General features: G+C 43.8%; 1 protein-coding gene across 3 annotated transcripts in view; it reads left to right on the top strand.

Annotated features, from left to right (window-relative positions):
- The window catches only part of MGAM (maltase-glucoamylase), a 129,821-nt gene that overhangs the window by 58,553 nt on the left and 58,278 nt on the right, over positions 1 to 12,990 (top strand). For all 3 annotated transcript variants that reach the window (XM_028846391.2, XM_077997574.1, XM_077997573.1), the window contains exons 35-44: positions 1,715 to 1,849; positions 2,632 to 2,719; positions 3,518 to 3,656; positions 4,478 to 4,611; positions 4,730 to 4,764; positions 4,857 to 4,973; positions 5,749 to 5,897; positions 6,519 to 6,603; positions 7,783 to 7,839; positions 10,118 to 10,242. In XM_028846391.2, coding sequence (XP_028702224.2) covers positions 1,715 to 1,849; positions 2,632 to 2,719; positions 3,518 to 3,656; positions 4,478 to 4,611; positions 4,730 to 4,764; positions 4,857 to 4,973; positions 5,749 to 5,897; positions 6,519 to 6,603; positions 7,783 to 7,839; positions 10,118 to 10,242 — 1,064 coding nt within the window. The remainder of the gene's footprint in view (positions 1 to 1,714; positions 1,850 to 2,631; positions 2,720 to 3,517; positions 3,657 to 4,477; positions 4,612 to 4,729; positions 4,765 to 4,856; positions 4,974 to 5,748; positions 5,898 to 6,518; positions 6,604 to 7,782; positions 7,840 to 10,117; positions 10,243 to 12,990) is intronic.

Genomic DNA, 12,990 nt, shown 5'->3' on the forward strand with positions numbered 1-12,990 from the left:
CTGGTGAGGGTGAAGCCACTGATGTTCAGGCCTGGCTTCGCTGAGCATAAAACAGCCAAGAAGCCTATGAAAAGCAGATTTCTGAGTCCAAAGCTCCAGTGATTTAATTCAATAAGTCTGTGATGGGATGTGTGAATTGCGATTTGTAGCATGTGATGTTCTACAAAAAGACTGCTAGGTGATCCTGAGGCCCAGTGTGTGGGTGGGTACATCACTGTTTGAAGACTGGAGAAAGTGAAGGCAGAAGCCACAAGGCAAGACTTGAATATGGGCAGGCAAAGGCAGCACCTTGGAGAACGGCAGAACATTTTTATGAAGTTGGTAGGCGTCGTCCGAGCAGTACTTAGGGAAGTTCCTACGTCATGGCTGGCCAGTTTCCCCACGTGTACCCAGTATGGGATGCAATTCTGACTGAGATGTGGCTGATACTCTCTTTATTGTAATTCTCCATCCCCCACCCATCCCATTGTTTCTAACCCTGCCTGATCTGGAGCTCTCTGTTTCTGGTGAAAGGTTCTCTTTGTCGGGTTTCCTGGTTTCTACCTCCATTTCCTCACAAAAGGCATCCTTGGCAAGCCCACTTCTCTCAAGATTCTGTGTGATGTGAGCCGCTGTCTTCTCATGTCCTTGACGGCCAGACCCATGCAGGCTGATCTGTTTCTGTTTTCTTGTGTTCCTTCTTTTGCCCTTTATCTAGACATCTGGGTTCCTACCTGCCTTTTATCTGTGGTGTATAAGAACTGGAGCTCCCCTAGCCCAAGTCCTCTTTCTGTTGCCTCCCCCACCCTCCTCACAAGCATTCTTTAGCTCTTTAACTCTTACAGTGGTGTGATTAGCATAGAGGAGGCTATTTACTGAGACATACAAAGGACCATAATATTCCATAACAAACAACATGAGTATATTAAAATGTGTGGATATTTATTTGCTGCTTCTAAGTGGTGTGATCCCACTAGTAAACACTGAGTATTTTATGCCAGGTTCTTAGCTGAACATTGTGGGCAATATAAATATCACTCAGAAGAATATAAAACAAACTTCCTACTCTCAAAAATCTACAATGTAGTTAAAAACTTGTATCTTGAATCTGTCTTTCAGATAAGTGAAGACACTGCTTTTATTATTTGAGGGAAGAGGAAAATAAGGGGAAGTCGATGCATTCTCTTTAAGTCCTCTCAATTTATGCTCCAACAGCTGTAGTTGTCCTGTGATTCTGAAATTGTAGAAAACACTGAGGTGTACTGGTCTAATATCCTGAAATGTCATCTTATTCCTTCCTCCCTTCTCTCAGTGGGAATGATATAGGAGGGACTCCTTGGGTGTTTCTTCCTAACCTATTACCATGCATCTCATGTCTGCAGTCTCTCCCTGGTTTTGTCTTTGAGGAGTGCTTAGGAAATGGCAGGACTGATGTTGAGGGTTGGGCATTGAATGCATGAGGTCACTAGTTCAGGTCATTGATTGTCGTCCACCATGTGTATATGAAGAGAACAGTTTTTGGATGTTTTCCAAATGCTGGGAAGGTGTGCAAATTGCACTAATTTCTCTTCCCATTCTACATTTCTCTAATTAGTTAATAACATTATTTAGGTCCTGTTCAGGCTGTCTGTCACCGTGCAGCTCAAGTATCTGTGTGAGTTGCATTCTCAGTAAGTGCCTGTTTGCTGTCTTATATATTTGTGTGGGACACATAAATTATATTTATATTTTACAGCTATATCGAGCTTACGTGGCCTTCCCAGACTTTTTCCGTAATTCAACTGCCAAGTGGTGGAAGAGGGAAATAGAAGAACTGTACAACAATCCACAGAATCCAGAGAGGAGCTTGAAGTTTGATGGCCTGTGGATTGTAAGTGTGTGTGTGTATGTGTGTACCTGTGGCACTTGTCTATCTTTGTGTGCCTGAGTATATGGACCACTGACCTTCAGTCAAGAGGATAGTCATTGTCCATGGAAGCCTGTTGACATATCAGACACTTCCTCCACTCAGGAGGGGAACAGCCCTGATAGACCTTGTACTGGACCTTATGCTCCTACTGTGAAACCTGTCAGGCCGGACCAGGTGTGGTGGCTCACGCCTGTAATTCCAGTCTTTTGGGAGGCTGAGGTGGGCAGATCACCTGAGGTTGGGAGTTTGAGACCAGCCTGACCAACATGGAGAAACCCTGTCTCTACTAAAAATACAAAATTAGTTAGGTGTGGTGGGGCATGCCTATAATCCCAGCTACTTGGGAGGCTGAGGCAGGAGAATTGCTTGAACGTAGGAGGCAGAGGTTGTGGTGAGTCAAGATCGTACACGTGCACTCAAGCCTGGGAAACAAGTGAAACGCCGTCTCAAAAAATGGAAAAAAAGAAATTCCTAGGAAGCAATTTACTAGGAATTTCTTGGAAATTTGATTGCTTCACAGCCACCTGGGAAGAGATTTATTTCTTGAAACCTCTAGCCAGTCATTCTGTAGGAGTGAATTAATCTTTCCAGCCAGTTCTCACCAGGATTTGATGAAGTTCCCAGGGCTGGCATCTACAGGGATTACTGGATGTTGAACAATTTATTCACTGCTTCCTTGGCTCAGGATTGGCTGGACATAATTATCTTAAAAAGTGATGTATGTTTGTGTTTGGCATTTCTAGGATATGAATGAACCATCAAGCTTCGTGAATGGGGCAGTTTCTCCAGGCTGCAGGGACGCCTCTCTGAACCGCCCTCCCTACATGCCATGTAAGAATCTTTGGCCTCCTTGACTGGCAGAGCTAGGACTGGAAGGATGGCCACTCGAGGAGCCCAGAGGCCAGGGGTGTGCCTGCACAGCTCAGGGCACATCCTCATGGCTGCTGTGGTTTACTGGGGACCAGAGACAAAAGCTCTTCACATGCTTTACCCAGCCAGCCACGTGCAAGTGACTAGACTCATTGAATAAATTTCTTGAAATTTGTCCAGAAAGCACTTAGCAGTGCTCATGCCACAAAGGGTTCTCACAGCTAGGTTTCTTAGTTTTTCGGCTTGTGTGAATTCCATCACAGGAATTTGTGTCATCAATGGATAGAAATTACTGGCTTCCCCTTGTCATGGAGTGGGTGGACTTTGGAGTTATACTTGGGTTCATATTTGGCTCCAGAAATTGTTCTCTCTAGGAGTTGTGTGACTTTTCACAGATTATGCAATATTTCCAAATCTTGGTTTGCTAAACTGTGAAAGACAGATAATGATGTCTTCTTCATAGAATTATGGGCATAATTGGTAAGTCAAAAGCCTAAATCAGTGCCTGTCATGTAGTATTCGACAGCTGTATGTTCTTCCTCACACCTCTGCTTTCTTCAGTGAACTTGATGTTGGAAACACTGCAAGTGCCATAGCAGCTCAGAGCTGGGGGCTCTGTGCTCATGTCTCTGGGAAGATGGAGAGTGACACAGGCAGGGCTCAAGTTAGTCTTAAGATCCAGTGTCCACTCCCTTGAGGAGAGGTCAGGGAAAAACAGAATCAGGGCTGGATTTCACCTCACCAGTTCTTCCTCCTCAGATTTGGAGTCCAGGGACAGGGGTCTGAGCAGCAAGACCCTGTGCATGGAGAGTCAGCAGATCCTCCCAGACGGCTCCCCGGTGCAGCACTACAACGTGCACAACCTGTACGGGTGGTCCCAGACCAGACCCACATACGAGTGAGTCTCTGCCTTCTCCAGCTGTCACAACCCGGAGGGATTGCCAGGGACTGACATAGCCACCCTAGTTTTCCTTTCATTCCGCATTCTAAGGGTAAAGAAGATTCTCATGACAACCGTGTAATGATTCTTATTAAACAAATGCTCATTGATGTGGAGCCAGGCCCTCTGATGAAAAGGAGGACAGATTTAAATAAGACATGGTCCCACCAGTGAAAAACTTAATGATCCTGGTGTTAAAGACACACATGGAGACACCATAATGGTCACACAGGGCAGCCTGCGGTACAGTAGCTTTAGTTACAGGAGTTGAACGGAACACAGAGGACTGGTCCTCTCTCCCCTTTATTTCAACAGTAAATAATATTTTGTATTTTGAGATTTTGTTTTGTTTTGGTTTTTGGCCATTCTTGGGGGAGGGTAACTGATATTCTACCGAATTAGCACAGTCCCGCTTTGCAAGCTCAATGAATGATATGAATTCTTCTAAGGGCAATCTTATAATCTTCACTGTGTTCTTCCTCAAATATAGAAAACTACGTATTGAGGAAACCAATAGCAAGATTTAGTAATTCCTTACTATTTTTGGCCACTCCAGTGAGTTTGCTACAGTGAAGTTCTTTGTAAAGCACTGTGAGAACACGTGACTCATTATCTCCATCATCTGGGATCAGTGGGGCCCCCATTACAGCTCAGATTCCCATGTTCCCTCCAATCACGCAGCAAACATTAACTAGGCTCCAGGGCTCTAGGAGCAGAAGCTCTCTGGCCTTTGCTCCCTGGCCGTGCCCTCAGTTCACCTTCTGTTGCCCTCCAACCAGAGCCATGCAGGAGGTGACGGGACAGCGAGGGGTCGTCATCACCCGCTCCACATTTCCCTCTTCTGGCCGCTGGGCAGGACATTGGCTGGGAGACAACACGGCCGCGTGGGATCAGCTGAAGAAATCTATCATTGGTGCGTGGCTCCTTCCCAGGGCCTGTGCCGGTAGGGCAGGGAGTTGGGATCCTTGGGGAAGAAGTGAGAAGGCAGGTGGTGAGAGCCTGGTGTGACACTGCTGTGCTTCTCATTGCAGGCATGATGGAGTTCAGCCTCTTCGGCATATCCTATGTGAGTGTCCTTGGGATCCTCCTAAGCACCAAGAAGGTGGGGACATCTTTCAGAAATCATCAGCCGGCTTGTTTTGTTTCCTCTTGTTTCAGACAGGAGCAGATATCTGTGGGTTCTTTCAAGACGCTGAATACGAGATGTGTGTTCGCTGGATGCAGCTGGGGGCCTTTTACCCCTTCTCAAGAAACCACAACACCATTGGGACCAGGGTAGGACAGTGGCTTCTGCCTCCCGTGTTCTGTGTCACTAGAAATACAATCTCCATTTCCGAGCTAAAATTAATGCAGTCTGTATTTCCTGGGATATCTTTTTAAAAGGTTATTTATTTATGTATTTATTTATGTATTTATTTATTTATTTATTTATTTATGTATTTATTTATTTTCTGAGACAGGGACTTACTCTGTTGTCCAGGCTGGATCGTGCTGTGTCCCAATCATGGCTGACTGCAGCCTCGACCTCTGGTTCTAAAGCGATTGTCCCACCTCAGCCATCTGAGTAGCTGGGACTACAGGCACATACCAACGTGCCCACCTAATTTTTGCATTTTTTGTAGAGGTGGGATCTTGCCATATTTCCCAGGCTGGCCTCGAACTCCTGGGCTGAAGTGATCCACTCGACTCAGCCTCCGAAAGCGCTGGGATTACAAGCATGAGCCACTGCACCGTTACAAATTGTTAAGCCCTGGTGTCTCAATGAACCATATCCCTCAGTGTTCTTTAGATTATTATTTTTTTCCTGTATTTTAGGCAGAATTGTACCAAATGTACCAAAAAGGATGTCTTACAGTGAAATTTCATCAGCTGTCCTAGGAGAGCTTCAGTGACTCTTTTCAGTCTATTAAGAGTATTCTCTGGGCCTCATGTATAGTTTTCTTTTGTTTAGCTGTGAGTGATCTTCAGTTGGAATATGCTTTCAGTGACCTTCTTAAATCCCCTAGAAATTCTAGAGCGAGCTCCCAACACTGTTCTCTTTCTTCTTTAGAGACAAGACCCTGTGTCCTGGGATACTGCTTTTGTGAACATTTCCAGAAATGTCCTGCAGACCAGATACACCCTGTTGCCATATCTGTATACCTTGATATATCAGGCCCACACGGAGGGCGTCACGGTTGTGCGGCCTCTGCTTCATGAGTGAGTGTCCAGCAGGGATCCTGATGATTAATGTATGACTTATTGCATTCTATATGGTGGCAGTTGCTATATACAATTCTTGCAAATTGAAGACATGATTGCCTTTGACGTGAGCTCTTCAGGCGCAGACCATACTTTATTACTCTCTTTAGCACAGTGTTATACATACCATAGGTCATGAGAAAAGGCTTTTTATTGAATGAACAAAACTGAAGTGATGCCATACAGCATAGAATAGTTTCATTCCCATTTGACTGTGCAAAGACCTGTCTATCTTTTGTAGCAGTTTGGTTATATGGACCCAGGTCACAAAAGAAGAATTTCAGCCAGAGATTTGAGGGAGGAGCATCATCCTTACATTTAAAATGTGCCATGGTTAAGAAATGAGGTAATAGTTTACAGGAGAGAACACATCTACATCCCAGCATTTCTGAAGTTTGAGGCACATCCCGTGGGGAGAGCAGAGGCTGGTGCTCCTGATGAAGCTAGGCCTAGGGAAAAAGCAAGGAAGGCTCAGGGGCAGCTGGATTTCCGACTTGGATCTGAACTTGAGGAGCTTCTTCCGAGTCTCGGGCTGGGGCTCTGTTGGGCTCTGTTGGGCACCTTCATTTCCCTTTCCAGGTTTGTGTCAGACCAGGTGACGTGGGACATAGACAGTCAGTTCCTGCTGGGCCCAGCCTTCCTGGTCAGCCCTGTCCTGGAGCGCGTGAGTATGGAGGCCTCCGATGGGGAGAGGATCCCAGCTGTGAGGCTTGGGGAAAAGGACGAGGAGAAGAGGCCTGAGCTGGTGGGGGTCATAAGACATGGTTTCTTATTTTCCCTGTGTCTATTCCTCTCCTTCTGAGCTGAAGTCCGTCACTTAGGTGTTGTGGCCCTCAGCTCCTTCATCTTAAAATGAGCCTAACAACTCTGCTTCATAGGATGATCAAGAAGAAAAGACCTCATGGTGTATTCAATGACACAATCATTTCTTCATTAACTAAAATAAGGAATAGAAGGTCAGATGGGGGCAGTGTCGTAAAGATGGGGGCAGTGTCGTAAAGAATTTATAAGAGTTCTCTAGCACTATTACAACTCTTCAGAAGGATTACTTGGCAATGTGTGTACTTGCATTGCTGCTGGCTACCCCTTCCCTTCGTCTGCAGGATTACCTCCCAGCAGTAAAAGCCATTTCTTTACTTGTGTTGTTGATTAGGCTTCTGATTAAAATACCAGTTAATTGAACCTACCCCCAATGTTTTTTTTCTTTTTTTTGAGACAGAGTCTCTATCTGTTGTCCAGGGGGTACTGTAGTAATGTGATCTTGGCTCACTGCAACCTCCGCCTCCCGGGTTCTGGTGATTCTCTTGCCTTAGCCTCTCGAGTAGCTGGGACTACAGGCACATGCCACCATGCCAGGCTAATTTATTTTTATTTTTAATAGAGAGGGGATTTCACACTGTTAGCCAGGATGGTCTTGATATCCTGACCTCATGATCTGCCCCCCTCAGCCTCCTAAAGTGCTGGGATTACATGCGTGAGCCACCGCGCCCGGCCCCAAAATCTTACTGTACCCACAAAATTTTCTTCTGCCAAACACAACCTCAGTTGTTTGTCTCTTTAAGAGGAAATGGGGTAAGTCTATGTCTATAAGCAAACAGTGATTTATTTTTTCCCGAAGTCCTGGATACCAAAGTGCTTTATGAAAGCCACTTGTTTTGGGTAGACAAATCTCCCGTTTGAAAAATAAAATGGGAAGAAGGTTTCCCCAATTACTAACCTCTCCAGACATGAGGCAGATGGATCCAAAGCCACCACAATTATTTCACCTCTTTCCTAAGCAGTTTGATTTCTCTGTCCTGGAACATGGTGCCCACTGCCTCACCTTGCTTGTGTTTCATTTTAGAATGCCAGAAATGTCACTGCATATTTCCCTAGAGCCCGCTGGTACGATTACTACACGGTAAGTTTTTCTGAATGTTTATACAACATGGGAATATGGTAGAGAGAACAAAGGCTTTACATCTGATGGACCTTAGGTCAAATGCTGGATCTGTAACCCACCTGCTGTGTGGTCTGACAGAAGCCATCTTAACCCTTGTAATCTCAGTTTTCTCACCTCCAAGTGGGGAAGACCACTTCCTTCATAGAACCATTGTGAAATAACACATAAAGCATCACACTCAGGGTCTGGATTTTGTGGGTGTTCTCTTTGTGTTAGTTTTTAATATTTCCTTATATCACTGCTATTTACCATGTTGTGTAAAGGAACATGCTAGTCAACATTTGAGATTGTGTTGCAAACTATAGTTTTTGTTTTTAATGTTTGTATCTTTGCCTGCTATAAGTTTGTAAGTATAGAGGCCGTTTTGTCTCTTTTTATTAAATATCTCCTTCCATAGCATAGACACTCAAAGAAGGGCGATGCACATAATTACCTAAGGCACACAAGTGATTAGGCAATGTGCAAAACACACACAGACATGTGGGACCCAACCCTTGTGAGTCTAAGCAGTGCAAGTACATTTAGAAATGAGGCAGCAATGAAGAGCTCCTTGCCTCATAGTTTCATTGCTAGTATGATTCCCAAAGACTCAGCTGGGAAGCCAGGGTCTTCCAGGGCAGCTCTGGGGTGGTGGTCTCTTGCTGGGACCCTGACAAGTCAGACCCTGATTCTTGGGGAAGAATCAAAGGACGTATTTCCTTCGTTTCTAACCAGGCTTCTTCTTCTGACTTTCTGAGGAGAACATAGTTGAGGGCTGGCAATACAGCAAAGGGGTACAAGCAGGGAAACAAGAAGCAGAGCATGTGCTGGCCCCTTTCATCCAAGGGGACTGCAGTGAGATTAGGTGAAAACTGGAGAAGGATGTGTAATTTTGTTCCTTCTCTTCTCAGTCCATTGGACCCCAAGTACTCGCCACTGCTCCAGGCTCCCCTTTCTGCTCCTAGTCTGGATCTGCCCTTAGGGTGGTAACATGTTAAGGCTCTGCTATGTGGTTTCCAGCCAGGCCTTCCCTAGGAAGAGTGGCCAGCTTTCTTTAAGTGAGACTGGCCTTTGTCCTGAGTGTTGAGTCTCCCATTCAGTAACAGAAGATGTCTTTGATCGAAGAGGGAAAGACAAAAGAAATCGTGGAGCAAATGGTTTAGAAATAGATAAAATTGGGTCAGGTGCAGTGGCTCACACCTGTAATCGCAGCACTTTGGGAAGCCGAAGTGGGCAGTTCGCAAGATCAGGAGACTGAGACCATCCTAGCTAACATGGTGAAAGCCCGTCTCTATGAAAAATACAAAAAAATTAGCTGGGTGTGGTGGCATGCACCTGTAGTCCCAGCTACTCGGGAGACTGAGACAGGACAATAGTTTGAACCTGGGAGGCGAAGGTTGCAGTGAGCTGAGATTGTGCCACTACCCAGCGTGGGTGATGGAATGCAACTTTGTCTCGGAAAAAAAAAAACAAATGAAATTTTTGATGTTTAATTATAAAATGAAGATGAATCTCATAGTTAGGATTAATGAAGTAGTGTCACCTTGATTAATCTTCCCAAGTTTGAGTACCTATTACTCGTTCTAGAGCACTGGCTGGCAAACTATGGCCCACAGTCAAATCTGGTTGTTAGCTGATTTGCAAATAATGTTTTATTGGAACACAGCCATGCATTTTTGTTTGCTTGTTGTCAACAATAACTGCTTCTTACCTGTAAAGTAGCAGCTCTGAAATGAGACGATTTTGCCAACAAGGGGACATTTGGCAATGCCTGGAGATATTTTTTGTTGGCACAACAGGGTGGGGGTGAGGAGGCGATGCTGCTGACAACTGAGGATTCTGCTAAATTTCTGAAGGCACAGGATAGCCCCATCACCAGAGAATTGTATGGCCCTAAATCTCAATCATGCTGAGATTGAAAAGCCCTCTCTAGTTGAGAACATGTAGGATGGAAGGATGGTCCCTTAGGTTAGGTTTTTGATTCAGGTGAGAGAGTGACACCTCTTCCTGTCACACATCAGGCAGATGTAGTTTGTACAGTGGAAGCAAAGGCAAGAGACCCTAACAAGATATGATAGCAGCCTTGTCAGATTTCATGCAGCACTGGGTGAATGCAGAATAGGTAATAGGAGGTATGCTGCGAACGGCGATGAGCAGGCATAAGTTCAGAGGGGAGGATGAGATGTCTGGCAGGATGCATCGTTCAGGGAGGGGCCTGTCCTCTCCTTCGTTATCTCTTACCTTCTTCTGCCCACAGGGTGTGGATATTGATGCAAGAGGAGAGTGGAAGACCTTGCCAGCCCCTCTTGACTACATTAATCTTCATATCCGTGGGGGCTACATCCTGCCCTGGCAAGAGCCTGCAGTGAACACCCACTTAAGGTGAATGACAGGACTCAGGTTTTCCTTTACATGTCAGTTAGCTCAACAATCTGTAATGAAGTCCACCAAAACGTAAGCATCACTCTCAAGCCCGCATGCAGTTTTACTAATACTTGTTTTTTCTTTGTTTGCTTGTTTGTATGTTAATCCTTTTCAGACTCTATACTCTTTGACTAATTATTAACAACTCATTGAAGTCTAAGGGAGTGAGATGATAGGTCTAAGAATGTCATTTTTTAATCTCACATTTGAGATGGAAGTCAAAACGGCAACCACAGTTCACAACAGCTTTTCAGAAGCTGTTGTTCTAGAACCGTATCCAGTGGATTTTGGCAGACTGTAATTCATGTCCTTCCTTAAACCCGTTGAATTTCTTTTCAAAACATGCTAACAGCCAGGTGGTCAGCCTCCTTGGTTTGCAAAGACTGTTACAATTTTAGTACCAGAAGTCTCCCCTCTTGGGATGCTTCTCAATTGTGGGCAAACCAGGTCAGTCGATGCCTCTATCTGCCGTGGCCTCAGTGTCCATCCGTGTTTCTTTACTCTTGACTCACTTGCTCTCATTTCTAGAGAGTTGGAATCCACTTGCCACCCTCCTAGAATCTCAACTTCCTCTTTCTTTTCTCCCGCTAAGAGATTTCTTTCTTGTGATTCAAAAGTTGATTCAAAAATTACCTCCTGCAAACGTCAAAACTCTATGTCACTAAATTTTCCTTTATATGTAATTGATTCCAAAATTATAGATTCCTTCTGTACTAAAGAGATGCACATTTATACCTTCATGGCTTTAAGAGTATTAGCCTACTTGTCTTGAATAGACTAGGAGTTCTTTGGAAGCCAGAAACCTGTCTTTCCTTTTGAACCTCTCTTACTGCTTTAATTTTTCAAATTGTAGACTTTTTATGGTACTAATGGAAAATATTCCTAAATCCAATACCAGTTGGCTGTCTTTTTCTAACTGTTCACCTTCAAGCTGTTCTGTACACTGATACCAAACTGATTTTTCCAAAATGAAAATCTCAACTGGTGGCTCCTAGACTTGAAGTCCAAAGTCTTTCATTAATAAGGTATTCAAAACCAATCACAACCTGGTTCCAGGTTACCCTAACAGTTTTTATCTCCTGCCACACCTTCATGTACATACAGACCAGATATGCCAACAAACTGGCTATTTCCCAAACATACCTATGCATTTTGCTGCATTTGGGCTTTTGAATTTATCCTTTCCAACATCTTTGCCTGGTGTATTCTTTTTTTTTTTTTTTTTTTTTTGAGACGGAGTCTCGCTCTGTCACCCGAGCTGGAGTGCGGTGGCCGGATCTCAGCTCACTGGCCTGGTGTATTCTTAATGACCCAAATGAAACTTTACATTTTAGCAGCAAGAAATCTTTCCCTAATCTTTCAGCAGAGAAAGCACTGCCACCTCCAGGTTTCTGGTCATTTGTAATATATATATATATATATATTTTGCTCCTTAGATGATTTTGTCTTTCTTCTTTAATAGTGTTAGCATTTCAATAGTAGTTGTATACTCTGTGCCGGAAAATTGTATTATCTGAAGTGTTTAAGGCAATCTAAATCTATTGTTAGTTCTTTTTTGCTGACTTTCCTTTATGTTGAGTTATTACCTTGTGTGCCTGCTGATTTTTTGTTTCATACTGTGATAATCTTAACCATGTAAATGTGGGTGTCATTCCTCCAGAGATGATTTGCCTTCTCCTCTGTTTGCAAGCCAAGAATTGCTTCCAGCTGGGATTACGTTAGATTCCTTCAAGGATCCCGGCTTCATGTGGGAATCAGAGGTTCACATTCTCTACCTTGGATTGCTAGGCCTAGTAGCCCAATTTTAACCTTGCTATGGGAATTTGCCGCACGGAGATTCTAGGTTTTGCTTACCAAGCACTCTTTAGTTTTAGCTCAGTGTTTTGTTATCCTGTTACTGTTTTGGTCTCTTGAATATATTCCTTACTTTCTTGCAAATTCAACAACATTTTAACAGGAATTTGTGTTGTAATTTATCTAGGATCAGGGAATATTTTACTGGGTAAGTCTCCAGAAGAATATCCAGTCCACCATATTTCTGGAACTGTGGTTCTGGACTCCTAGAATATCCTAACTTTTGTGTTGTTTTCACTGTCTGCCTTCATTGTTTAGTGAATGTGCCTAATTTTTCCTATAACATTTAAGGCCATTCATGTCAGGAGTTGTGACTTGTTAACTTTTGTATCTCATTGACTTCCTAGAAATGACTGCTACTCAATATATGAATATTTAATGAAGGCAGATGATTTTGTCGATAATGGAGACTAACTTTCTTGCATTGTGAAAGGCTGAACTGTGAAAGAATGCAATGGAGAATGTGAGTCCAGTGACAGGTAGAGGAGGAACAGGAAGATCAGGAAACTGAGAGGTTGCCTAGATAGTGACAGAGTGAGGAGAGATTCCAAATAAAAATTGCTCTCTCTCCTCCTCTTCCTCTCTGTCCATCTACTCTATCATGTCTTTGAGTAATGTGTTGTGTTTCCTATTCTAAATTCTGAAGTAGATCATTAGAATGATTTGTTTTTCTTTCAAAAGAAACTAATACCTGATTATCAGATAAGTTACTACTAAATAGATGGACCTTATTGTATGTTATTGCTTTCTGAGTATAAATGGTCCTTAGGCAGGTGAAAATGTATCTTCCTCACAGCACTGGACACTTCTCCTGAGGGCATCATTGCTAAAGTGATCTGACTGAACGAGTTA

The sequence above is a fragment of the Macaca mulatta genome, chromosome 3, assembly GCF_049350105.2.
Source record: "Macaca mulatta isolate MMU2019108-1 chromosome 3, T2T-MMU8v2.0, whole genome shotgun sequence".
Classification (NCBI taxonomy): domain Eukaryota; kingdom Metazoa; phylum Chordata; class Mammalia; order Primates; family Cercopithecidae; genus Macaca; species Macaca mulatta.